This window comes from Dermacentor andersoni, chromosome 1 (genome assembly GCF_023375885.2).
Source record: "Dermacentor andersoni chromosome 1, qqDerAnde1_hic_scaffold, whole genome shotgun sequence".
NCBI lineage: Eukaryota > Metazoa > Arthropoda > Arachnida > Ixodida > Ixodidae > Dermacentor > Dermacentor andersoni.
The window spans coordinates 65,919,569-65,947,539 of record NC_092814.1 but is presented as its reverse complement, the minus strand read 5'-3'; the positions used below and the strand labels follow the sequence as shown (position 1 = coordinate 65,947,539).

The 27,971-nt window shown below is 44.3% G+C and overlaps 2 protein-coding genes across 2 annotated transcripts; both read left to right on the top strand.

The window, feature by feature from the left end:
* Nucleotides 1-583: 583 nt before the first annotated feature.
* On the top strand, nucleotides 584-27,687 carry LOC126545426 (ubiquitin-conjugating enzyme E2 E1-like). Its single transcript, XM_050193302.2, has 6 exons — nucleotides 584-840; nucleotides 1,228-1,356; nucleotides 1,551-1,601; nucleotides 9,494-9,626; nucleotides 11,460-11,607; nucleotides 26,319-27,687. Exons 1-6 carry the CDS (start codon nucleotides 599-601, stop codon nucleotides 26,414-26,416), a joined length of 801 nt encoding a protein of 266 aa, XP_050049259.2. The 5' UTR covers nucleotides 584-598; the 3' UTR covers nucleotides 26,417-27,687.
* On the top strand, nucleotides 14,774-16,751 carry LOC129380496 (piggyBac transposable element-derived protein 4-like). Its single transcript, XM_055061569.2, has one exon. It carries the CDS (start codon nucleotides 15,630-15,632, stop codon nucleotides 16,323-16,325), a length of 696 nt encoding a protein of 231 aa, XP_054917544.1. The 5' UTR covers nucleotides 14,774-15,629; the 3' UTR covers nucleotides 16,326-16,751.
* Nucleotides 27,688-27,971: the final 284 nt, after the last annotated feature.

Genomic DNA, 27,971 nt, shown 5'->3' with positions numbered 1-27,971 from the left:
TGCGTTTACTTTCTTGAAAACTCGGCGCTTGCTACTTTCCTGTCGAGAATGCTGCGTCACACTGATAACGCGCATGCCGTTCGTGACTGGGAAGTACCGGGCTCGCAGCGTTAAAGACAAACTTGGCATTGACAACTTTCCAGTGCACTCGTCAATTTTAGTTTATGCATGTTAATTACGAAGAAATTCAGTTTTTTTAGCGACCCTGTGGTACGTATAGTTTAGCTCACGGGTTACGTACTAACGCGCACAACTTTTCCAAATATGAAACTACGTTTTAGTCCCAAATTGGATTTTTTTTTCTTTTTACTTATGAGAGCGTGTTAAACGAGGGGTGGCCAAACCTGGTGAACCAAAGCTTCGCTGTCCTAGCGCCTCAGGTCGATGAGGTTAAGTTCCTGCTGTACAATGATGACTAGATAGCTACAGTACTAGAGGTCTCTTTCAAATGACAAATGTGCGCAAAATATTTACGCCACTTCCCACGAAGCTGCGGTGGATGACTACTACGCATCCTGTTACGCATCTGCTACAGCTGACATGAGAAAACTACAGACTAAATGGGCTACCGTGACCACTCGCACTTGAGTTTCGCGCCATGCTCCTTGTGCTTTCTGCAGTCGTACCATGGTCGTGCATTCACGAATATTTGTCCTTTTCAATATTAAATTCACAGATTCCCAGGTCAGTGAAAGGAGAAGTGAATTTCATTAATACAGCTGCGAGGGAGTTCGAGGGAGTGCTGCCGTTGCGTGGAAGAGCATGCACTACCAGACAACCGCGACAACAGGGGCGCAGCGTTCGCTGTTCTGCTGTTCGTCTGTGGAAGTCCGTCATTCTGTAAGTCCCGATTTCCTTTTTCTTTTTTAATTTTGTGCGTGTAGAGCATTAATGGAAATAACTTACAGCTGCGTTCTCATAACTATGAACGCTTTGTGAAGGGTGTACTTAGCGTTGTCGTGGCTTTTTACGATGGGTGTGAGTTGGCTGGAGAAGTTTATGCTCCATTCAGGTCTTTGTTAGGACTGAGGTATTTCTCTCGGGTCTAATTCATGTTTCTGTATGGTCTGTGGACTTATTCTCTGTAAATGATATAGAGCCTGCTCGTCTCAGTAGCATCTATGCCAAAGCGTTGCCGAATCGGGTGGCCTCTCCGAGGCGCATGTTTAGGAGTGCATCTTCCTTGGTTATGCCACTGAGTGTGATATGTCCGGTGTTCGAACACAGGCCGGGCCATCAAGACCAGTCTTCCACTACTAGCAGAAACTTGTCGGCGACAAACGAGTGTCTAGAGGATTCAAAGGCACCAAAATCAAACCTAAAGATGTCGAAGGCTTTAAGCACAAGTGCCAAGAGGTGAGTGGGCCAAATGTCCTTAGGACTAAGGCGGCACCCACGTCGTGACGAACTTGGGTTTCATAAGGCGCCGCTTTTGCTGAGCTTTTTTGCACTTTGCGTTGCGGTTGCTTTGCAAATTTTACTTTGCGATCTTTCAGGAGCCATAATAGGCTGTCTGTGCTAAATGTTTGTTTCGCTGTTTCTTTTCCCAGGATCCAGAAGGAACTTGCGGAAATAACATTGGACCCGCCGCCTAATTGCAGGTTATTTCTCGTCTTCTTATCAATATTCGAATTACTATGAAACACAGTTTTGGTAATCGACATTTAACGAACAGTCGCTCCTCGCGCATTTAGCGTGTGGCAGCTACGCACCACTAGTAATTTCACTGTAAAACTACATGACATGTATGCTTGTCAAACACACACACGCATTCGAGCATGGTGGACTCGATGCAGATTGAGAGCTGCTACATGTCACTTTAAAGCACGTTTGACTGCTCCTGAAAAGTTTGACAGAGATAAACTTCACCGAGGATCGAGATTGCCCGTGGGACAGGGACATCAGTTTAAGGTGAAGTGTTTATTGAGCTGTGTTTAGAGTGCACCTGTAACATGCCAAATTCTTGAGCGCTGATAAAACGAAGACAACCTTCATGTAAGGTCGTCTAAAACGTCCTGGCTCACTGTTACCCAAGCATGTGCTAAGAGAATGTTAGCACAGCTTTGTGATTGTGCGTGTGTTTATCTAATGGCTCTTGCACGTCCTGTTATTGAGAATCTAAGTCCAGGCTGACTGTACTAGCCATCTTTCTGGGACATCGAAACATAGTGAAGCTGACGTGTTCTGCTTCTCGTGGGAGACTTGTGCCATTGAGATTCTACTGTGTCATCAGAATTCGTAAATACTTTTTTTTTTTTTTTTCAGTGGTTGAAAGCTAACATGCAGTGTCAGTACCATGACATGACTTAAATTGTTTATGCATGGGTAGTTTGTTCAAGTATATGGATTCGTAACATTTGACATTCACTCTGCAGTAACTGCTTGACATGTTCAAACACTTGGAAACACACACAACTGTTATTTTTTCCAGCCTTTTCACACTTTGTTGCCTTCATATGCCCAAGTAATTTTTCAAGGTAACATGTTTTTCATGCTTGGAAGGATCAACCTTTTTCATTTTATCACTGACCTGTTATAATGAACCAAGATGTGTCTCCGGAGAGCCTGAATTGTAGGTAGTTGGACTATATTTTGACTGCTTTAGTTGCTTTGGTGACCAAATGGGTGGCTAGAATTCTGACAGAGGCTGACAAAAAAAAATTAGGTGTAAAGCTCACTGCAGGAGTTAGCTAATCCTTAGGCACTTGCACATAAAACTTTAAAGCCCTAGCACCCTCACCCACATCTTCCCTGGGTGGAGATTGCTTTAAAGTTAAGTTTGGGATGGGTCCTTTATAGAGTCTCCTTGCATGTTTGTAGTTATTCTGGTCCATGCATTAGTAAGCAGTTGGCAGTGCAATGTAAGGTTAACCCCTTACTGCATTAATTTTTATGTTCTTGTGAAAAAATTGTACAAGCCAGATATTCCGAAACCGTCGCTTTTCTAAAGAAATACTTGGTTACAAATTTATGAGCAAACATTGTCGTGAATCATATGTAATGCACCATGCATTTAGGATCTTTTTTTGACCATGCAGAGAGACATTTGAATTTCATAAAACGTGTAAGAAATATCAGAACCATTGAAAAAAAACGACGCATTGCTTTAAGAGATTTTACAGCTCCAGCTAGTTCAAATTTAATGAAAATGTGATGATGACATCCTTGATTAACTAATTCATTGATTAACTAACTAATTCATACCTTCACTATCCAAGTACGATCATTTATAGATTTGGTATTGTTAATTTTTCCTTTGCATAGTATTGAGTTTGGCACAAGCCAGAAAGAATCCTCCTTCCTCTTTTTCCAAGTTATTTGTTGCCTATGTTATATAATAAGCTCCTGGAACTTGGCAGGTCCCATGCTATCTTCATGGTAAACACTGCTGGTATTTTCATTTTCTTGGCTATTCTGCACCAATAATAATCAAAGAAAGAGTATAACTCGTGCAAACAATAAATATTAGCATCAAATTCGTTCTTTTGCGAGGAAACACATCTATACTGTCCTTTACAAAGCAACCGGTTACTGCATACTGTATCATATGTCATACAGCAATTAAGGTTTGCTTCACAGAGCCACCTAAATGTTCTTCTTGATCGAAACATCACAGTAGGCTAATGAAGAGTAAATAAACCCCCTTATATTTTTTGTGCTCTTATATTGAGTGTATAAATTGTGGAATCGTTTGCTCATGTTATGAGCTGCTGCTATACATTTTTTAAAGGAAAAATAACTTTAACACGATTTTCAGTGCTAAAGTCACGATGTACTTCATTGCTAGGAGGAGATAGATTATAGGTGAATATGTAGGATATTTTTAAGGTATTTTTATTCTGTTATGCTAGAGGTTCTATGCATACATAGAGGCACCATGCAGTAAGGGGTTAACTTCAGTGTATAGCATTAGCCCTTTTCCTAATTTTGTCGCTTCAAAGATGCTTTTCACGTATGGAAGGGGTCCTAGGTGGGCAGAAAGAATTTTTTTTTTTTCATGCTTCAAATTTTTTTATTTTTTTTTCCTTTTTGCCCTCCTCTAATTGTTCCTAAAGTGCTTTTAGTTTTTTAGCCTTCCGAAGATGTGGGTTTGGCTCCCACCAGCGGCACCCATTTTTTGTCCACTTTCATTTCCTATACCTTCCAATTTCCGCATTTCATTCTAAATAATTTCCCCTATTCTTTCTTTGGCTTCGTACGATCGTGACTGTAAAAAAAACACGCCCTAGGTTTATCGTAAATGTCCTTCAGGCTAGAAAACACAATTTAATCAACTCTTACTGTTGAGCATGAGGTCACATTTTTATGCTTAGCTGCATTGCAGTGGCCTCTGAGTGCCAAAATGCCCATTTACTTAAGCATAGGTGAGCACTATGTAGAACCCCAGGTGGACAAAATCCAGAACTAGTATTTTAAGATATTAAACCCCGTTCAAACCATTAAAAAAATGTTTAATTAGTGTTGAAATGTTTTAACAAATCCTTACACATCTTTTAACTCAATTTCAGGCCCGATTCTCTTCATTGTAAGTGAGGTCTGTTGGTTCTGACCGCGATTTTCTTGTTCTCTTCACTTAGACCTTTTATTCACCATTTTGCATGGCTATGTTAGTCTGTGTATGAAAGTAACTTTTAGTGGAAGCAATCATACGTCTTCACTGTTTTTAGCGATGTCCAATTTGCACATTTGTTTTACTAAAGTGCAGCCGCTGCTGCAACTTGGGCAATACAGCACCACCTTTGTGTGCGTGAAGGTGTGTGTGTGCACATATGCTGATGCAGGGAACTACATGCCTGCTACATTTTCTGGATTTTATTCTGAGCAAGAGATGATGTTGAAGCATGAATGAAGAAAATATTTGAGAACTTGCAGTGCCTATGCGCTGCCACAAGTGCACAGCATTCATGTTGCAGTATGCCATAGGTTCACTGCAACATGGATGGTTCATTAACATAGCATGCCCATTGGACGTTTTGGTACGCAATTATCCATATATACCCCATTCTGATGTGCCTTCTGATGAAACGGCTGAGAATACTATTGCCTATAATCTGCCGGGTGGCTCAGTGCCTCTTTCTTTTTGCTGCTGAGCTCAAGGTTTGATTCCCAGCTGCATTCCGATGGGGGCAAGATGAAAAAAAAAATGAACTCATTTACCATGCTTCGGGCACACGTTAAGGAGCTTCAGGTTGTCAAAATTAATCCAGAGCCCTCCACTACGGCATCCCTCATAGCCAGCTGTGTAGCTTTGGGATGATAAACCCCACAATTTTGCCAGTGCATGTACTCTGAATTTTTTATATGACTGTCTCATACTATTAAAAATTGGTGCTTGAGACAATGTAATGACTTTTACTGATTAAGCTTCAAAGCAGCTGCAGACTTGCATGGTAATCAGCAATATGGTTAATGACAAATGTTCAATAACTAAAATTTTAAATAATGACTATAAGGGGCATATTGTACTTGCAGAATTTAAATCAATTGGTATTGAAAGCAAAGTACTGGGCCTTAAGGGACAGATCGTACTCGTCTATGCTAGATTTCATCACACGTTGACCATCAGTTTAAGGTTGGAGGGCTGACTTGCCGCTACAGTGCTTACCTCAAATCATTCATCCCATGCACCAATACAGAATGGAACTGCCTTGCCAACAGTACCAGTTAATGTGTGCCACACGTATACCATGCTATCCCATTCCTCTATAATTCCCTATGGGCCAATATTGGCAATAAATAACTTGCTATAAACTCTGCATCATGCTCCAGTTTTGAGACATAAGTACTCAAGATCTGCAGCGAGGTGCATTGCTTTTCTAGTTTATAGTATATATTTGCACACTGGGGAAAAAATGCAGTAGTGGAACAGCAGCGTATTTCGAGGCATATTTTAGATCTGTATTTCTTGAAACTGATGCTAGGCACAAAATCTATAGGAAAAGGGTACACATTTACTGGCTAATTTTAATTCTGCAGCAACATACTCCCTGATGTCCATAATTACAAATGTTATAGGTGAAATTTTGGTAATTGGTGGTTATGTATGCAAATGCTATCTGCCACTGCTATGAAGCTTGATCAGCAAAAGTTTAAATTTTTTCTGTGATAGTTGTCTCATAAATGGGGCAAAACCAAGGCTGGGCTGCTAGCAGTCTAATTTTCATTATGAACACATTGGCAGAAGTCGGAGTAGAAAAAGTGGTTTTAGTTCTGTATAGCAGCATGGTGCTGAGAGAAGCACTCGCTTTCCATTATTTACTGAGGTTTTGTATCTTGGTTTGTAGTAATGAAATATTTCATTTTAAAGTTCTACATGTGAAATGTTAACATGAGAAAATGGCCAGATAATTGTTAAAGGAGCTGTGTGCGTCCATGTTGAATAAGGTAACTAAAGTTGAGTATAGGGGGGGGGGATGCTGTACATGCTCTGTGATTGCAGATAGATGATCACTGTGATCTATCCAGTCTGGGCTGCTCCACTGAGATTCGTCTGTGGTAGGCATTGGAGCTGCATGCTGTGAGGAAATAACTGATCCCAAGGTGGCAGTAATAAAACGCCTTTAGTGGAGGGTGCCCTGGAATTTCTCAGCATATCCCATATGGGACAGCTAATGAACACTGTAAAACACTTGAGAGTGTTTAATAAGCTTGTGTGAATGATGCCAATACAGTACCCTAACGAGTTCAGTTGGCAAAACAGGAGCTCGAGGTAAGGAACAGCAAGACTTGATTTCCAAATTATTCCTTGTTAGTATTCTCTCTCACTTAAAAAATTAAAATTAAAAATGGGGTTTTACATGCCAAAACCACTTTCTGATTATGAGGCACGTCGTAGTGGAGGACTCTGGAAATTTCGACCACCTGGGGTTCTTTAACGTGCACCTAAATCTAAGTACACTTCTCTCTCACTTGCACTTCACTGTAGCCAAAGTGCATTTTTATATAGGGGACTCTTAACCCTTCGAGGGCCAACTTTTCTGCCAAGTGCGAGCAGCCCCCTAGAGCGGGAATTTTTTTTTTTATTGCAGATTTAAAATCTTCATACTGGCCTATTTCGAAAAACATAGACCTCAATTTTTTCAAAGTGACAAAAAATATTTTCTGTAAATAAAAACATGCATTGTTTATACAAGTGGGCTTCCATAAATACTTATAATAGGAATAAATAATAGATGCACTGCAATAGGTATATTTTGATTCGGTGTTTGGGTAGTAGTCTGCGTCAGAGGAATGGCCGCTTGAGTCGCAGCAGAGCAACCAGCATGCACGCCTATAGTGTAATTGAACCGTGTATGTGAGCACATGCAAGAAAACTGATTGTGCACCCATTGGAAAAACCAAACTAGTTGGAAACGAGAAGTAATCCTTCATTTCGTTGCCAGTGAGGGGCAATCAGTTTTTGCGAGGTGCGTCTCGAGAAAATAAATGCAGGCATGGGCAGCATCATTTGTACACTGTGGCATCCTTTATATATACCAGCGTCCGCCCACCTGTGAACAGATGTAGTCGCACCCCTGTTAGCAACAGGCGAGCGAGCATCTAGTGGTAACGTGTTGAGAGACTAGAAAGCAGGTAGACCTCAATTGAGCGCAACGAACGGAAACGGCCTGTGAAATGAAACGAAAGCTAACTGCCACGTGGGGATGCCCAAGTGGTCCCTGAAATGCCAGCGTATGTATACATAATAGCATGAAGCAGTTCAGGATAGACATTTGGCCTAATGGGTGTAACATAGAACCTGTGAAATTGCACCAGATATGCATGGAGAGGATGGAGCATGTACAAATACAGTGGCCCTTTCTGTCTGTTCCTCGTGCTGCTTCAACGTAGGCACCTGCTCTTGCTTAAAGTATGTGCATTTAGGTCAGCTGTACGTGAAAAACAATTGGTGCTGCTAGTGGAACAGGTGTGAAGCTGCTGTAAGGCAATCACTAGGCAAGTGAACACAGTAGTGCAAGTTCTTGTTTTTCTGTTGTTTAAACTCTACCTTCTCATATGTGCCATGAGCAGCTGGAGCAGAAAGCAATAGTATTTGCATGAACAGTAAACAAAGCTTGAAAACATCCTACAGTTGAAATTAAAGAGTAGTTTGTTTTATGGAGCAATGGAAAGCTTATTTTGCTAAAACTGTGTGTTCAGATATATTCAATTGAAGATGCTTTGAAAAATAGTCCAAAATCTTCCAATCCATGAAATTGGAAGTCCATATGTATTTGCACTCTGATGTAGTTAAGTATGATACTGACTGTAAATTGCCAGAAATGTAAGGGTGTTGCCTACAACAGTTGCATTACTGTTGGAAATGCAGTGGAATTTTGCACAGTCATTGAAAACTGCATCTTCATATATGTACCACGAGTTCCTTGGATATGTTGTGCTATGTTGTGTTGTGTGATATGTGGTCACATTGTGTTTAACACCTCACTGCATGGTGAATCGTATATGATATGCACAGAACTTTTAGCATAACAGAATCTGAAAGAAAGAAAATTCTCCAAATTCACCCGGAGTCTGCCCTCTCTAGCAATGAAATACATAGGGACTTTAGCACTAGGAATAATGTTTATTTTTCCTTTAAGAAAATGTATGACAGCAGCATGTCACACAGTGTGTAAGAAGTTAGTAGATAAACAGGTTATTCCACGATTTATATGCTTGAAATTGGCACACAAAAATATTGGGGTGTTTACTTACTCTTAGCCTACTGTGATGTCTCTATTGACAAACACATTTGGGTTATTCAGTAAGCCAAGCATTAATTGCTGTATCATGTATAATAAATACAGCATGCAGTTATGCGATGTTTTGTGGAGATCTTGTGAAAGAACAAATTTGACGGCAAAATTTGTTTGCATGAGCTATACCTTTTCTTACAACCATTGTTGGTGCAGAATGAATTAAGTAAATGAAAGTGCCAGCAGTGTTTACGATGAAGAAAGCGAGGGGCCTGTGATGTTCAAGGATATAATAATAAAAGCAACAAATAACTCTCTCGGAAGAACAGAAACGTTTTCTTTCAGTTTGCACCAAACTCGTAAAGACTGTGCAGAGCAAGAACTGACATAAAATCAAGGTCTATAAATGATCCAACCTAGATCAATCAATGATGCTGTCATCAAATCTTAATGAAACTTGTGCTAGCTGGAGCTGTGAGAAATGTGCTCCATCTCTTGAAGCAATGTGTGAAGTTTTTTCAATGGTTCTGATATATTTTGCAAGTTTTCTGCAATTCAAGTGTCTTTTTCCATGGTCAAAAAATATCCCCATAACGACATGCTGTATCACATGTGATACGCAATTTTGGCTTATAAATTTGCAACCAAGCATATTTTTAGAAAAGTTAGGTTGGTTTACAGTTGTGTTGCCTAAATGAAGGCTTTTCAAATTTTTCACAATAAAAATTCCTGCAGTAAGGGTCAATTTAGCAACGTTTGTCACTGTTGTCATTCTCTACGAAACCATTGAATGCAATGCTTCTTTTTCATATATATAGTGCGGGACCTAAGGGAGATAACCTCTATGAGTGGGTGTCGACCATTCTTGGCCCCCCAGGATCGGTGTATGAAGGTGGAGTTTTCTTCTTGGACATTCACTTCAGCCCTGAGTATCCTTTCAAACCACCGAAGGTAATTCTGGCATATTGCATGGCATGTTTTTCTGTTCATTTGTGACTTATTTTGTACAGAAGGGCGAGGCAGTGGTGGAAATTGTGCTGTCTAATAGGATCCAAAATTGAGGTTGCACAACAAAGCCTCAAGCAAACATATCCGACTGTGTGTTTTGTATACTACGTAGACGAACACAAGTTGTCCACACAATGTAACATTTAGTATCAACCCACTACTTTGTATTGCATTAAATGTCGATTAACTTAAACATTCTCTGTGAGCATCACTGCCAGTTGTCATTCATCAGTGCAAAACACAAGGCAGAAAGCTTTGCTTGCATAGATTCTCGCAGTGCATGGAATCTGCATAATGTATTTTCAAACTGTCTGGCTTTTCGGGCGTTTTTGCAGTCCCTAGGTAGTTGGGTATTGACTGCACTGACTACTGGATTTGGGGACCAAAATGAGTAAGACAATATTCGACTCTATATTCTAAAAGTTTCAAGTATTTGCACACCCCTAGTGCAAATACATGCAAGCTAAGTGCACCTACTAACTTAGTAGGCATGCTTGCCGTAAGCCCACTGAATAAATTAGGGTAGTGACATTTATCCTCTCTTGGTCCCCTCGCCACACACACCTTCCCTCTTTATGATCATTGTGCAGTGCACTGGCTAAGGACAACTGTCATAGTGCTGGCGCAAGTCAAAACAAACAAAAAAGAAAGGGCATGGACACTCACGTGATTGTTCTTGCGGAAACAGCGTGAATGCAACCACATGACTCCACTCCACCAACATGGAGGCGCAGACCTCCTTGCCTGCCCTTGCTCACTGACTCGGGTCACAAGATAAAAATATGTCACCATACCTTTAGTCTTATCCAGGGGGCTTGGCTCACTATGGTTTTCGGCTGGTCACCCACGGTCCTAACACCACTTCTACAGCCCTCAGTCTGCCCGAGTGTAATCTCAGGCCCAATCACCGATGAGCTACTAAATGAGTGCCAACTTTTTACCTGTGCCGCCTACAAAGAAATGTGACGTCGTAGTAAATGTTGCCAAAATACAGGCTAAGAGTTTCTCTCTCTCTCTCTGTCTCCCTTTTCTTTTTTTAAACAATTCTGGAATGGCATGACCATGTGATTTACAAGAGCTGTAATAAGCACCATTTTGAACCTTTGGTACGGGGTTACAGTGGCAGTTTGGCCAATACATCGACTCGTCGAGATTTCACCAGTGTGTGTGTGTGTGTGTGTGTGTGTACACAATGATGTGCTGGGTGACAATCGTTGCTGCTTTTTTTACTGCCCACTGCCGCATGGGGCCCATCATTCTGTGTGATTTGCACACAGAGCATTGCCTCCTGAGCACATAGCATCCTTGTGCCAGAACTTCTTTTAAAACCTCCTTGCACCAGCCTCTACACTACAAAAACTGATCATTGTCTACGATAACCGGTGGGCATACAATGAGCCACTATGGCTCGTAGTCCGCCTATACATCGGGCTCTAGGGAGACAGGTCAAAAATCTGTTGCAATTTTGTCTTGACTGTTAGTGTTCGTAAGTGGGTACATTATTAACAAAGCCGTCATGGTGGCTTAGTGGCTGTGGTGTTGCGCTGATAGGTACGAGGTCGTAGGATCAAATCCCAACCACGGTGGCCGCATTTTGATGGGGGCGAAATGCACATACGCCCATGTCCCGTGCGTTGGGGCACATTAAAGATCCCCTGGTGATCCAAAATTCATCCGCAGTGTTTTCTGTTGCAGTTGCTATGATGTGCCGCGGTGTAGAAGATATTCTGCTGCTTCTGACTTTAGTTCCTGTAACCCGCCATCATCTTTCCACAGGTTACATTTCGCACACGCATATACCACTGCAACATTAACAGCCAAGGAGTCATATGTCTAGATATCCTCAAGGATAACTGGAGTCCAGCCCTCACCATTTCCAAAGTTCTACTGTCAATATGCTCTCTACTCACGGACTGCAACCCAGGTAAGTGGCCATTTGTAGTGTGCCTCATCTAGTACACTGGTCTAACAATCGTAGCAGTGCTTCCATTCTGAAAACAAAGATTAATTTTGGGTCTGCTTTCTGCATATACACAACCTACCTTATTTGTTCGAATGTAATGCAACCACGATTGTAACACGAGGGTCGGCTGTAACACGAGGGTCGGCGTTCTCAGTCCTTGAAGTGAAAGAAAATAAAACCACGAATGCAACACGAGATGGACAGAGAAATCGTACCGTCATTCAAGGAATCTATTCGGAAACGAGTTCTCTTGTACTTCAAGAAGGAGATGGAGTTTTCCTTGGGGCAGTGTTTTCAGGCGATCACTTTAGGAAATTGTTTCACTTTCATGAACTTTCACGTGACTCGACACCGAAAACGTTCCCGTGAAGTGTTTCTGGTGCTATTCCAAGCTCGTTATCAGTGCGTAGAGCGCTGTCGGCTGTATACTTCGAGGGGTTCGATGCCGAAACAAGCCAAGCCTTGCGGAAGTGAAATTATTTCCAAAAGTGGTCGCCCGAGAATCAAGTCACCCGTGCTGACGAGTTCATTTGAGATGAAGTACTTTTTAAATGAATTCACAGCCATATTATTCGGGGACAATACCAGGCCACTACAAGGCCCTTTTTGACTGGCCTCACATTTAGAAAGGGCCTCCCATTGATGCCACCATCCACAAATCAATGACTCATTGATGTCAAGCCGTCGAGCCGTGGTGGAGCTTCCCAGCTCCTTGACCATCAAAATTCTCTCCCCACTACTGCATGTTGAAGCTCCTTCATGGTCGTCCATTCTCCTCCTCTTACTGGTCGGCATTTTGCGTGTAGTATTCATGAATAATGCACGCCGCGCTGGCGAACTCGTACGTCACCCGCTCCCATGGTACTCTCTTGGTCCATGCAAAGCGCTTCGCAATTTGGTGGAGAGTGAAATCACTGGTTGGATTCTCGGCTTGGTTGCATTTGCTTCGTCACCATTGTCTATGCGAGGGATGCTCCATCCGCACTGTCATCCTCTGTCACGTGAGGGCTTGTTGCGCCTGTGAAGTGATCCGATTCACGTCAAGTGTCACGGGGATGACTCTTCCATTATCATGTGCGTCATTTGAATCCAGCTTTATCAGCATTGCCGAAGGGGCGGGGGGAGTAGAGCGGCTGGTTGGAGATACATAGTGTACAAGACGGGCATCCTGGAATGAACAAAGATTGGAGCGTTGTTGTATGCAGTTATTTCCGTGGGTTATACGTGAGAATTTTGTTTTCTTTGCCAGCTGTTGTATAATTGGGGGTGCGGGTTATACACAGGAAAGTGCAATATTTTCGGTGCAGCCTTTGTATAGCTGCCGGAAGTATTGTCAATCGTAAGGTAATTGTTCTGTGTGTAGTTTTGTCATCTTCAGTGGGCCATAGAGATGTCCTGCCGTTTATTTGTTTGGTTTTATTGTGATAACCATTATACAGGGTGTCTCGACTAACTTTAGCCAAGCTGCTCAACAAAAAAAAAAAAAAAAATAGCGAAAGACTGTGCAAGATAGTTATAAATCCTATGGTGTTTCGTTGTCAGAAGTTCGTATCTGGAACCGTGTTTCTTAACCCATTGGCTTCCGCGGCCGGCGATCCGCCGGCCGCACCGGCTGAGGCCAAAGTCACTTTGGCCGGCGAATCGCCGGCCGCTCAGAGTATGGTTTGTTTTGGGTTTCTTCAATAGATGGCAGCACAACACAACTTGTGTAGTGATTGATTCATGTGTTTTCTACCAGATGGACATAGTTGTCCACTGTCTGAGGTCAGTTTTGTTGTTTTTATCTACAAAAAGTTCATAATCCCGTCTGTTTCCAAACATGGCGTCACGGAGAAAGCGCGCTTTGACAGCGGAAGAAATTCTCAATCTTGTGTTCGAGAGTGATGACGAGAGTGACAACTGCGATGAAGAGGATGTTGTGTCAGATGACGAGAGTGACCGGATTACGGACAGTGACAGCAACAATGAAGACAACTTGTGTTTAGCGCAAGATCCGTGCGACTCTCGGCCACCATCTCCGAAGGCGCGAAAACTAGAAGACTGGCAATGGGAAGCGGATGACACAGTCAACCAGGCATCAAACGAGCCATCCAGCTACAAGTAGGTGCAAATCCCAGTGCTCTGGCAATGTTCAACGCTCTCCTCGGAGACGAGATTTGGAGCACCATCGCATTACACACAAATGCCTTTGCATGCGAGAAACAGCGTTTGCATCCCAATCCCAGTTGGCATGAAACAACACCAGATGAAATGAAAGCTTACTTCGCTATGTGTGTGCTGATGAGCCAAGTGAAAAAAAGCATTCAATCTTACTGGTCAACAAGAGCTGTTATAAGCACACCATTTTTTGCTTCTGTGATGTCAAGGCAGCGTTTTTGGGCACACTCAAAATACAGTCAACGACCGATTTTTCGGACCCTCTAGGGAACGTAAAAACGTCCGAAAATTCAGGCAGTCCGAAAAAATGAATGCATGCAAAAAAACGCACCCTTTTTATTTTTTTGTCAGATCTAGAGGTAAAGGGCGAAGTAACAGGCTTCCGAAACACTGCCACAGCATCAGTGAAGTGGCTATAAAAAGAGGCGTTCAAGAACTCTGTATGCAGCCGACTGCCGGTTTATTATGTACATGTGCATCGTCGGGCAGCCGTTGTTATTGCTGCAGTGGCTTGAAGAACTTGCCGATTGTTGTTTTGACGGCGTTCCGGTTGCATGCGATCATATTCGCCTCGATCTGAGCAAGGGTCATGTCAGCACTGTACACCGATGAAAGAGTAAACAGTGCTCGCGTCAACTCGGCGCCTGTAGGTGGCGCAGGCATTGGCTCCTCATTTTCAACATCGGAGTCTTCTGAATCCCCCACAACCCGACGGACTATTTCCTCGTCAGTCAGTTCTGCGCGGAAGTCGAGCTTGTTGTCAGCGTCAACAAACTGTTCAAAAGTTATTTCCGTGGGTATGGAAACCCCAACAGAGCGGAGGTCGTTGATCACGTCGTCCGACGGTACTGGTTTCCGCGCTTCGATGCCATCGACGAGGACGACGAAGACGGAGTGGGCGCCATCGAAGGCAAGCGAAATCCTCAAGTTGCGAACAGTGGAGTTCGCTCACGAGCGTCGAAGACCTAGGCCTAGCGTCGCAGAGCACACTTGACACAACAGACAACCACACCACGCTAGCCAAAACGTGGCCTGCGCAAACAAACAAACAAAATGGCGCCGCTCCGGAAACTCCGCCGGAGGCGGAAGTGCGGCGATGAACATAGCCAGCGTGGCCAGACCAAATCGGTGTGCGACGACTAGATTCGGCTAGTTGTGCTTCAAAGCGGTGATATGCTTCGGCTGCAAGTGGATTTCCTTCTCAAGGGCGCTGCGCGAGGAGCCAAAAAATTCCTTCCGTCCGTCAAAAAGTCAGGAAAATTGGACGGCGGGGGGTTCGAGCGTCCGAAACTTCAGATGTCCTTATACATTGATTCTATGGGGCTCGTGGCGGTGCCGCGAAGACGTCCGAAATATCAGGCATGTCCGAAAATTTGGGCGTCCGAAAATTCAGGCGTTGACTGTATCTGCATTTCTGCGACAACTCTCTCCCTCAAAGTGGAGATAGGCTGTGGAAGTTGCGCCCTGTGCTCGACCACTACTGAAATGCATTGACACAGCCTATGATCCGGAAGAGTGTCTGGCAGTTGATGAAGGCCTTATGAAGTTTCGTGGTCGGCTCTCCTACGTCCAGTTTAACCCTTCGAAACAGGCAAGATTTGGCCTTAAGTTCTACAAACTGTGCGAGTCTTCAAGCGGCTACTGCCTGAAGTTTTCGATTTACACAGGAAAAAGTGAGAAGACTCCAGTTACCGCTGGATTCTTGTGCAGTGAGGCAGTTGTAATCGACCTTCTAGAAAAACGTCTGCCCGATGGCCACACAGTGTTTATGGACAACTGGTATTCTTCGCCATTGCTATTTCGCCACCTAAAGGAAGCTAATTCGAATGCTGTCGGCACAGTCCGCCTTCACCGAAAGAACATGCCGAAGGATTTCAAGGCGAAGCTGCAAAAAAGGCGAATGCAAGTCCCTCTTTGCGCGAGGCATTATGGCCCTCACTTGGCAGGACAAAAAGCAGGTCACAATGCTGTCAACCTGCCACAGTTCAACTGGTCTCACTGATACCGGAAGAAAGGGTCGCAAGAATGGCTTGCCAGTTCTGAAGCCGCAAGTTGTAATCGATTACAACCAAGGCATGGGTGGAGTGGATCGAGAGGACCAACAACTGGCTTTCTTTCCAATTATGCGAAGATACGCCAAAGGCTACAAGAAAATCTTCTTTTATATTATGGACATTGCTGTTTATAACAGCTACATTTTATCTGCCAAAGCATCAGGCAAGCGGCTCCACTACACAGACTGGAAAGTGAACCTCGCAGAGGAGATTTTCGAAGCGGCCGTTTTGCCCCAGTACCATGGCCGACGTAAACCGCCTGTCGCGGCTACACCAATGCGGCTGCAGGCTTCCGAGTGGGCTCATTTTCCTCGCAATATCCCACCAAACAAAATCGAGCAGAATCCATCAAGGCTATGCTTAGTCTGCAAGACACATGGGAAAAAGTCTGAGAGCCAGTGGGAGTGTGAAAAATGTGAAGTTGCACTTCATATGCCTGTGTGCTTCAAAGCTTTCCAGCTTGGTTAACGTTGGTTGGGACACCCTGTATACACACTTTAGGTGTGTACTGTGGGGGTCTAGTATTTCACAAAAGTACTGACCACCGCATGTTCAGGCTTGAGGAGGCCCTGTGTGTGCTCTCAGGCCGCAAGAGGGGGACACAGTGTTACGCGCTCAAGAAAACGCAGTATTGTCCCAAGTTAGCGGAAACCATTTCAGTCCGGCGACACCCAACACTTCACAAAGGCCTAGTCCCAGGCTGACGCGGGAGTTGGAGGGTATCGCTAGAAAAAAATCACTGCGGGTATGCTGCCTGCTCTCACCATTATAACCAATGGGCCCACTCACGAAAGCTCAGGCAATCTCCAATAAATGCAGCTCGGCGCAGTACAAACATTCGTGAGCACCAGACACCTCTTTGGCTTAGCATTCGGAAAAGAATCGGCACAAGGTATGCGCTCGCCATAGGCGCAAAGGCATTGTAGACGAGCTCAAGTCCGATGCACTAGCAAAGGGGCCGGTGGACAAGAGGAAAATGTGTGCGTGCCCAGTGTTATCTGGGCGAGAGCTCCTTCACGCGAGCACCACCTATGCAAACTAGTCCATGGCCAAGGCCACCACCACCAACTGTCGCGAGTGGAATCTCAATCCTCGCAGTATGCGTCGTCGGTGCTGTTTTGGGTTTGATGACACCTGCCCAGCCCGCACACTGTGTGTTTGACTTGACCTGAGAATTAGAGACATCGCACACTCGAAATGGTGAGGGGAAGTGCAGCGCAGAACGGCCACTTTATATGCATCCTCGTTGCCAGTACTTGTCACGCTAGCTTTTTGATTGCAAGTGCCCGCAGTCATTGAGTGAACTCTTCATGTGTGTCTCTAAGTGTGGAATGGCGCCACACATCGTTTGAAAGAACACTTAATTTCTGCTGCTTTGGATTCTGTCTGCTTTTTAAAAATTGCTTTGATACACAAGCACCTAAAGGGACTTTAATTGGGAAGAATATTTTGAGCTGTGATAATAAATTGCCCTTCAATACCAAAAATCCTGCTCTTGCTGTGAGAAGTGGATTGGTAAGACAAAAAACTACACAGAAGCGAAAAATGGGTGGTGATGGTGCCTTGGAAGTTTCTATGCCAGGTTGCTGTAAACATCATGTGTTCAGGCAGTGTCTGCTGGGCCCTAGTTCATTTATCAGTAAATATGCAGTACATTGTATTCTAAAAGAGCCAAAGACTGATCTCGGCAAGTTTCAGGAATTTTTACTGAGCGACTGTGGGCAAAATATTTTAAAGAATACATTGAAATCTGTGATGTCACACTGATGTACTGGTGCTGGAATTTAAGCGTGAAATTTCAGAATTGTACTTTTTCTGTTTTAACATCTCAATTATTACAGTCGAATCTTGATAATTCGAACTCGAAGGGGCCCGAAAACTTATTTGAATTAAAGGACGCTAATTGAATGCAGGACTTACCTGCAGTGGTGCATGTGCACTGAGCTGACACATGAGTGGGAAGTTCCACAAGATTTATTCATGCATATTTATAAATTCGTCAGTTATTAGGAGCATCGGTGCTTATACTGTGATAGTAGGCGCTGGGTGGACGTGTGTGTAATAAAAGGAAGCATATGTCGAGTGACAATCGCCCCTTCGAACTTTCGGTGTGCTTCACCGCGTAAAACTGCTGTGTTGGGCGAAGTTGACTTTTTGGGAACCGGCATTATGCAACGCGCCATGCTTTCAGCACTCCGAAGACGTTGGCGAGGATTACAAAGGCTGAGTCGGCGCCATTGCTAACAGCAGCGAATTGTTTAAGTAAAAAACACAGCACCGAACAGCAAGAACCGTGGTAGCAAACATCAAAGTAGCTAGGCCTAGTGTTGCCTTATTGTGGCCACGGCTGCCAATGGATCTATGTGCGAGAGCACCGGCTCGAGGTGGTGTGATAACCGAATGGCGGTGGTGGTGGCTTTGATTTATGTCTTTTTGGACCTGCGGTCATGGCAAAAAGTTTGGAAAGTTTGACGGTGAAGGTTTTTGCGTCCGAAATTTCGGACGTCCTTATACATTGCCTCTAGGTGGGGTACATGGTAGTGCCGTGGCACTAACGAAAGTCACTATACCCTGTCACGCACAGAAGTAATTGGTGATGTGCGCCTGCACACGCCTGTGCACAAATTTCCGCCACAGCTTTTTTTCTTTTTCTTCTTGGTGCATGGTGTTGAGAAGTCTCTCCTAAGCTCTTGCTCCATGGCGGGGTCAGAGGAGTGCTGGTTGGAGGCGCTGCTGCGTGATTTGGCGCGCTGCTGAGAACATTGTCGGAGCACAGTATGTTCGAATTCACAATCTCAAATGCTTGCGTGTTCGAATTACTGGCCGTTTTCGCCCATTGAAATGCACGTAATTTGACGAGACAACAGTGTCAGTTCGAATAAACTGAAGTTCGAATTGATGAGGTTCGACTGTATAACTGTGAAATTAACGAAATAGAGTTGCGAAAGTATGGCTCAGTGTTTCTCATTATGCCCCTTAAGAGGGCCCCTCACCAGGCCCCATAGCAAATTTTGGTTTTACGCTGGAAGTTGTTACGTGTCATCTAGAGAGTGTTCTGCCGCAAAAATTTTTCAAATCTGTTCATTAATAGCTTTAAGGGGGGACGCGGCCCTTGAAAACCGAAAAATCGCGAGAAAGTCGATTTTTGAAAAACCTTATTTTTAGGTTGTATGTCTCATAAACTACCTGTTCTGTAATTATCAGCACCTAATTCAACCATAAAGTACCAAAAAAACGCTACTTTTGAGGCCACCGCGGCCCACAAAACACGCGCAAATGCCGAAATGAAGTCAAACTTCGCGCGCGCGCCATTCCCGGCCCATGCGGCCTGCCCGCGCCATATTGGTGTCGTTTTGACCGTGAATTCTTTGTCTCTATTTTGCCGCCTTGCAAAATGGCATCGTCGGCGCGGTTGAGGCGCTATTGGCGTTTTCCCGCGATGTGATGCGGAGCGCTGATTGGCCGGAGCAGCGCGTTCAAATCCCGCGGGCTAAAGCGCGCTCGCCATTGGCTGCTGCACGGGCGGCGGCGGCTGCTCAAATCCCGCGGGCTAAAGCGCGCCTGCCATTAGCTGCTGCGCGGGAGGCGGCGGCTGCGCCCTTTGATGGCGGGCCCGCCGGGCTCGTGTCGTTGTTGCCCCTTGCTCCGTCCGCCTCAACATGAGCTTGCGAGCTGCTCATCGCCTTGCGCTATCTTTTAGATTATTTGCTCAGCTTTTTTTTTTTCGCTAGTTCTTCGCTGCACGCGATGCCGGCAAAGCCCAAGACAGTGCAGATGTTCAGTGCGCGGGAGCGCGATATGAGTCTTGTACGAGCATCGAACTTCCGATCTTCCGTAGCGAGTGCCGACTGCGTAGACGCTTTTCAGCGGCCGAACTGTGCTTTCGGCTGTCGCCAGTCGAAAATCCGACACACTGATGTGCCTGGAGCCGCAAGATCGAGCTAATTAGAAGCTCCGCAGGAGTTTTCTAATAAAAAAACAAGTGTTCAACTTTAAGGCCTGTTTTCTCGGAATGGATCTTTTCGCTAGTAGTGGTGCTGGGGAAGGCGATATCTCAAGAACCGCTCTTCAGATTTGTATGCCGTTTTTTTTATTCTGTTCCTGAATGACTTTGCCAGGGGGTAACAGGCTTCTTTTTTTGAAAGCTGGTGCAGTTAATTTATAATAAGCAATTAATTTTTGATGAATGTGGTCATTACTGGCTACATCAAATTCAAAGTTGTCTTAAAATTTTTTGGAGGGGAAATTAAGGAAAAGGGCTCTTTAGCCCCCTGTGATATCTATCAAGGGATCATCACAGCGAATTTCAGCTTCCTATGAGGTGCTGGCATTTCTCCAGGCTCTTCCTCAGGCATATACATGAATTACCTAGTTAGACCTCAATAACTCTGGAACTAATAAACATATCTTCATGAAATTTTGCAGTTCCTCATAGTTTGGTGGTGTGAACGTACCCTGAAAGTTTCATCTGGATATCTTAAAAAATAAGAAAGTTCGGTCTCCGGGGTAGCCTCCCCCCTTAAATAATTCAGTGCCACGAACCCATGATTTCAGAAGGCAAGCGTCACTGCCAAGAGACTCTCTCCACTTACCCTGTCTAGCCTCCGCAAGTCCAATTCCTTCTGCGTTGTCCTGTACTGGAGCTCAAGGATCACATGACACATATGCCACAGGCCCCACCTTCAATTTTTGTTTTCTTCCCCCGTGGCTTTTTTACTGCGTGATGCATCTCCGCTGACAGTATCGCAAAAGAGCTGTTGCAATTGTCTCGTTTCGCGCAGCACACAATTTTGCGCACAGTGCATGAGGACATGTGACTAGCAATATAAGTCAGTGTTAAATGAGTACTGAGGCAGACACAAGCGGATCACAGAGCATGATCGCCTGCTGGAACACGGTAGAAAATGATAGTTTCAGTGTCTGCACGTGCCACTGCACGACATGGGAACAAGCAGGCAAAACGGAAGTACTGTGGACTCTCTTTAAATGGAACCTCAAAGGACCAGCGAAATTGGTGCTGCTTATCAACATTTACTGAGAGACAAAGCTGAATACAATTTCATCACTACAAAACCAATCAACCATGAGGATGGAGTTCCATCGAAGAGGCAGTTCTGTTTAAGCGATTTCCATTTACAGTGGAACCCCGGTTATATGTCCCTCGGTTTTGCAACGACCCGGGTTTTACGACGGATTAGCGCAGTTCCGGCGAAGTCCTCATAGAAGCAATGCATTAAAAGCACTGGTTATTCGACGCAATTTCACGCCTGACACGCGTTATGCGATGACCCTCGCGAAGCGCGTGAGTTTCTCCCCCACCAGCAGCCACCCGCAACGCTCGCTGTGCTTAAATAGCGCCTTTTCTTCTCCACAATCACTTTCTCCCTCTCTTCTCAGTGGTGTCACCTCTCGTCGGGTTTGGGAAGGCGTTTCACTCCTCCCCCCGACCCCACCAGCAGCCGCCCGTGACGCCCGCTGTGCTGAAATAGCGCCTTTTCTTCTCCACAATCACTTTCTCCTTCTCTTTTTGGTGGCGTCTTGTTGGGGAAGCGTTTCTCTTCTCCACCACCAGCAGCCGCCCGCGACGCCCGCTGTGCTGAAATAGCGCCTTTTCTTCTCCACAATCACTTTCTCCCTCTCTTCTCGGTGGCGTCTCCTCTCGTCGCGTTGGGAAAGCGTTTCTCATAGACGGCATCTAGAACTTCATCTGTTCACGCGACGCTGCAGAGGACCTCCTTTTGGATGTTGCCCAACTCGAGCGAAAGCTCTTGATTCATGTATTTTTAAAGGCATAATTTATGTTTGGAGTTTAGAATGCTTTTTCGCGGTCCCGAGAAAGTCATATAATCGGGGTTCCGATGTATTGAGATTCCACTGTACATCTCTTGCTGCGGTGCGAAGTGAAGCAAGAACACGCAGACATTTGGTTTCTGTTTTATTATTTCTCTGAACATTATTTCATCTATTGAATCAACAGGTTATACAAATTACAGATGTTGGCTTGAATAACTCTCGAAGTCATATGTCACTGTGAGCGATGTCGCAGCACAAACACATGTATGTAGGCGAACTCGCACGTATACGTCGCCCTCCGGCTTGAAATTTCGGCTCTTTCCGTAGTGCGTAGCGATGTAATACTTCGCAGTGTTGTGAAACTAGGGGTGTCCGCGCAGCGACGAAGGGCCCATGGACAGTGCCGTGCCAAGTGCCGGTAGAAAGAAGGGCGCGGAGCAACGTTCAAAGAATGAGAAAAGGGTTTATAAACAAAAGTACATCAAGTTTTACGCACACAGCTCCAGCTCTTGGAGCACACTACATGCTATAGTCCGATACAACTTTAGTCTGCAGTGAAGCCCCGGCCATGCTCTCATAACCGTCAGCCAGTGTTCCTCTGCGAGGCTGCAAATAGTTTCTGCTTTAAACTTTCCCTGTTGCCTAAATAAGCTCGTAACCACAAAAATAAAATTATTAGCACGTAATGTTATGTTTTCACTTGTCTATTACAGGGAAACGGTAAAAGCCTAATTCTTTATTGAACTGAAATAAAACACTTGCTTTGCTACAACTATTTATTGTCAAGTTTCACTTCAGTTGGCAGTGAAGTTACATGAGTAAAATGGGCTCAGCAATGAAATGAACTGTACCGCAGACTTTTGGAAGAGTGAAATGCTCAGACTCCATTCACTTTGTCCGCGTCTGTTGCACACCTCATCGCTTCCGTAGATGAAAAGACTCAAGAACAGCAGACGCTCGGAGGTATAAAGTACGATGCCATTTCTAAAAGGTCGCATGATGACAATTTTGTTTGCTTCTGTGATTGGCTGGCGGAGTAACACAACCCAGCGTGGTCTATGTGCCTTGGTTGCCAGCTGCTGTTTTTTCAAGTTGTCCTACTATAGTCTTTGCATGTCCGAGCTTCCCTCCTCCTCACAGCCATCTAGATCCACTTTTTATGCCGTTTATTTCCCTCTTTCCTTCGTAGAGGAAATTCACTGGCCAATCACAAACACTGAAGATTCACCACCCCCAATGTCCCACCCTTGTGGTGGCTCTCCTGTCCCCAATGTTGCACAATACGAAGTGACCACGTGGCGAACTGTGAACCGGCCGTCGACACCTTTTCCCGGGAGTTCTCGATAATGGCCGTGTCATTAATCAGTGGCCTCTTTGTGAGGGTCAGGAGTGAGTGACGTTTGAAGTGAGCCGTCATTTCTGGGCGCTCGAAAAGCCGAAGATCTGAAACATGACTGCCTGTCCGTAAGACAGCTGCCACTGATCGAGCTGCCTTGAGTGAACGATAAGGCGTGATCAGCACCCGTGATAGCCGCGTGTCTGTGAAGCATCCTTTGTTCTGAGGGATCGTCAGGCACAACAGCAGACACGATTGTAGCCCGCATTGTATGCACTGCACTTGTCTGCCCAAAATGGCCAGACCTGGGACCATTTAAGAGGGGACATGGTGATTAGAACTAACCTTACCCATTTTTGAACCAAGCTTGATAAAAGTTGGCATGCTTGTTTGGTTTCTTTTCCCGGTTCTAAAAATGCAGTTATTTTTTCTATAGGTTAATTATTTCATTACATAATTTAAAGAACAGTCTTTTGTTCTTAAAGTAACGACCACACAAAAATATACAAATGACATGTGGATCAATAGAAAAAAGCACAAGACTTGCAACAATGGAAGCACTTTTATGGTTGGGTTAATATTTTTTACTGAATAGTACACTGAACTCCATTGTTTTGATTATTGCCCTGCATTGGTCTCACACACAAAAAAATTTTAATTTAGAACGAAAAAAAAAAAAAAGAAACTGCTTCCTATGTTGTATACTCCAAACGTGTCGCTTCATGCTGCAAAAGGAATTCTTTGGTAGCTACTAATATGTCACAGTAAAGGCTAAACCCCATGAGAGTGATTTTGTGTGCGACGGCTTCGAGCGCCAAAATGGTCCATCGTTTGAACAGATTGCTTGGTCTTGTCGCTCGTCGCCCGAAAGTGCTATGAGTGACTAGCCAATAGCATGAAGCCGGAACTGGATGTACATCACTAAAGTACTACCGATTGTCCCATGGAACGAGGGAACAATTGAATTTTTATACGTGCAAGGATGAAAACCTACTGCAAGACCTTCAGAAATATTTTATGCTGCTTTTTACAATAAAACGCATCAACTTAAATTAATAAAGCACGTATCATGCTAGTTTCGGCGCGTATTTTCTGCACTCATACCGGCAACACCTGGGAGACGTTGCTCAATATAGTCGCTCGCACAGGGTACGACTTGTAGGCGACAAGCAAACACGACAGCCATCTGCATCGCATCACTTGTCGCGTGCAAGATCGCTTGCATGGGGTTTATACTGGAATGTCTTGCTGGGTATGCAAAATTGGTATTTCGAGAAAATCAACAAAACAAACATGTTGCTACTATTGAAATAATTTTCACCATTTTTTCATCTATACTAATGAAACTGCAATTTTCTAAACATTTTTGTACGGATGTCAAATATGTAATTAGCTTTGCTGTAGGTGGATTAGTTCCTAAGGTACTTTTCACTTCCATTGTTTAAGGGGGGACATGGGTTATTGAGGCAACTTTGTTATTTCTGGATCAAATATGATAAAACTGCATATGCTAATGCAGTGTGTTGTTTATATTGTACATCCAATTTTTTGCATATACATAGGAGTTCCTGAGATAATACCTTCCATTGTCGACGCAGTGTCACCGCAGGTCGCGCACGAGATTAATAACTTTAATCGAAAAAAATGCCATTCAATGTCATTTGCCAAAAACCGGTCCTCTGCATTTGTAGCACAGTGAGATTGTTCATGAGGAATGGGGGTGCACAAGATGACTTATGGCAAGACTGCAGTCACATTCACCTTTGCCCACCGCTGCACTGCAACTTGTGCTTTACACAAGACAGCAGAACATTTATCGAATCGAGGCTTACGATAACGAAGCAGGTCTCCATCGCATCCGAGCCAGCCGCGGCTGCATCACCGTGAGCGCGAAAATCTGATTTTTGCTTGGTAGTCGGCATTGAAGCAAAGTCTTGCAGTTTTTTTTTAGCCTTCACTTTCTCCAAATCATCTGGCTGCAGTAGTTGAGTAGGCAGCAGTGCTGGGACGCCGCCTGAACACCAGCCACTGCCAGACCTGCTTTCATCTGCTAAGTGTGTTCCACAGTCACAGGAGGTAGTTCAGCGGAGCTGGGCACAGGTAGCAAATTATTGCCGCTACTTTCCAAAGCTAATGCGCACTTTCGAAAGTTTAACAATCCTCATTTCTTCTTCTGTTCGCCGAATTTATGACTTGCAGAAAACTGAAGTTGACATCATTTCGTGCAGAGTTTCGCACGCCCGAGCAGACAACGGCAAAAATCTGCCAATGGCATGGCATGCTTGCGATCACATCTCAATCGACAAATGGAATTGCGCATTGGGACTTTTTTTTTTTTTTTTTTTTTTTTTTTCAGGCTTTTTCTTTGTAGCCATTCAGCGCACAGAGTAGCAGTGACGCGAAAGCTAAATGAGAAGAGTGGTGTTTTGAAACAAGACCAAGATGGCTGCGATCGAAACGTAAAAGTGCAACAGCGCGGCATGGAAAAAGGCCCTTTTTTGCGTGTTTCCCAGTAAAAATGCAGCTCGCTGACATGACGTAAAACGCCATTACGACCAATATATTGGTCCAAGATGGGTGAAAATGTCTTAAGATAATGCATCAGACACTGTAGAACCCACTGTTTTTTTAAATGTTTTCGCGATTTGTCTGTCTACAAGGCCAGTCTTCCTCCATAAAGGGGCCCCCTCACCAGGCTTGACTATTTCTAAGAAACAAATGTAGCGTATACGTGATGTGCTTACCATTGTGTCTGCAATGTAAGGTATTACGGCACTGTGCAAACAGCTGAAATTCCAAACCAAACGCCACGCTTCGTACTCGCAAAGCAGCCCGCTCCCAGCCGGAAAGCCACAATCACAGGGACACATGTCTCTTCTCAGTGCATGTTTTGTCATTCACCATAACTAAACATCCAATGCGAAAGGCTCAATGCCTCAAGACTGGAGGCGGGGCTAACACCGCGGTACGTCCCTGGGCTCGACTATACGAGAACACTAGAAAGGAACATCGTTTGGGAACACTACTATAGGCAGAGGGAAACTGTCTCCCTTGGCTGTGATGCTCACCTCCTGGCAGCAAAATAACAAGACAGTCAATTTTACGTCTCCCCCAATAACGAACAGATTTGGAAAAGTCTTTCTGCAACACGCTTCTTGGACAGCGCCGTACAGTGTATAACTAAAATTTGCAATGGGGCCTGGTGTGGGGCTCCTTGAGAAACATACCAAATCAAGTAGGACTCAACAGTCGTGGTGCTATACTTTGGACATGATGTGCTTTGCAAAGCGTTGAAGCTTGGTTGGCCTGATGTGAAATCTTTTCAATTGCAGCGGACCCACTGGTGGGCAGCATCGCCACACAGTTCATGCAGCAGAGGGAGGAGCATGACCGTATTGCCAGACTGTGGACAAAGCGCTATGCTACATAAGCTTAGATAGCGAAGTAGTGGTTGCAACGACATTAATTATTGCAGTGTACACGCTCCTCCTTCCTTCCCGTCTCCACCACCAAAGTTTTTTTCGTCCTCTCATCCCTCTGCAGGGATCCACATCAGGCTTGTTGTGATGCCAGTGGTGTGTGCATGAGTCAGCCTCTGCTATTTCTTTATCGTTCACCTTTTTTATATATATATATAAATGTATACATAATGCCTGGTGCATCATGCATCTATTCTAGGGCAAAAAGAAAGTGAGATTCCTTTTGCACAAGCAACTCCGTTTGAGCATCTGTATATAGAGTTTATTTTTCGACGTTATGCCCATTTTGTAACTTAATCATATGTTGGCCCCTTGTTTTTGGCTTAATCATGATTTGTAAATTGCAATATTGTGAGGAAATGTGAAATAGTGGCTGCTTTGATATTGTAAAGCAGTTGCCAAAAATACTGGAAATAGTGCTGGAGAGAGCTTCCTTGACCTATCCTTGCCCCCTACTACATCCCACGCCCCTTTTTTATCTACTTACGTTAGAGCTTGTTCATAGTAATGGCGCTTCTCCTTTTAGTGGCTTACCAAAGTGGTAATAGCCATGTAGAATTTGTGACTCCTGAATATAAGTGCAGAAAACCAGCCAGTTGGTGTAATCTCTGAGCACTTCTTAAGGCCATCTAATGAATTGTGTGCCCGTAATCAAGAGCATGTTGGACTTTACAGCTCCAAGTGGCCGGTGTGCATGCTGTTTGCACCGAATGAATTGTGTGTGCCGCTTTAATTCTATCTGTGTGTACATGCGCGTGGTGTGTTATGGGCATGAGAGAATGTTTTTACTGCTAAGACTGATGATAGCATACTGAAAGAGGTTTCATTCCAGTTGTAGGCACTGAAGAATGAAGTGGCATGAGGAGTAAAGCAATTCTGGTGGGTTAAACCAAGTGCAACTGTTCCTTGGATGTGTGTGTGTGTGTGTGTGGTCAGTGTGGAGCTTTCTTTTCCGGTGGCTGTTGTCTGAGGGGGTGGGGGGAGTTTACTGTTTACAAGCTTTCACATAGGGAACACTGTGTTGTAGTTCACATCAAGTGAGCTTTGTGTGGCAGCAAAAAAAAAAACAAACATTTTAGGCCATTTTCATGAATTTTTCCCCATGTAATTGTGTAGCTACAGATGTGTCAGTTCTGTTTGCTTGTTACATAGTGATTGTGGTGTTGTGTAATTTAAATCTTCTATACAAAGTGCATAAACAATAAAAAAAAAACAAATTGAACTTGTGCCCGACTCTCATCTTGAATACAAAATGTTTACTTTTATGAAAAGTGGCAGCTTGTTCGTAATTGTGCACATGAGCACTGGCATGTTTTGCCATCAATCAAGTACTAACATACAGCTGGGTCATGGTGGTGAAGATCTGCGTATTGTACATATATGTTGCAGTCCATGACCATATATGAGTTGTGATCAAGCCATCCAATTTGGTTGCAATGTCTGATCCAAGCTTCGGCACTTGAGAGGATGTCCCTGTGGGTGAACAGCATAGCCAATTGCGCAAGA

Excerpts from the sequence above, each read along its gene's own strand:
- LOC126545426 (XM_050193302.2), top strand. The coding sequence starts at position 599 with ATGCTCCTTGTGCTTTCTGCAGTCGTACCATGGTCGTGCATTCACGAA. Across the intron at positions 1,602-9,493 it reads GACCCGCCGCCTAATTGCAG|TGCGGGACCTAAGGGAGATA; the intron begins GTTATTTCTCGT and ends TCATATATATAG. Across the intron at positions 11,608-26,318 it reads ACTCACGGACTGCAACCCAG|CGGACCCACTGGTGGGCAGC; the intron begins GTAAGTGGCCAT and ends TTTCAATTGCAG.
- LOC129380496 (XM_055061569.2), top strand. The coding sequence starts at position 15,630 with ATGCTGTCGGCACAGTCCGCCTTCACCGAAAGAACATGCCGAAGGATT.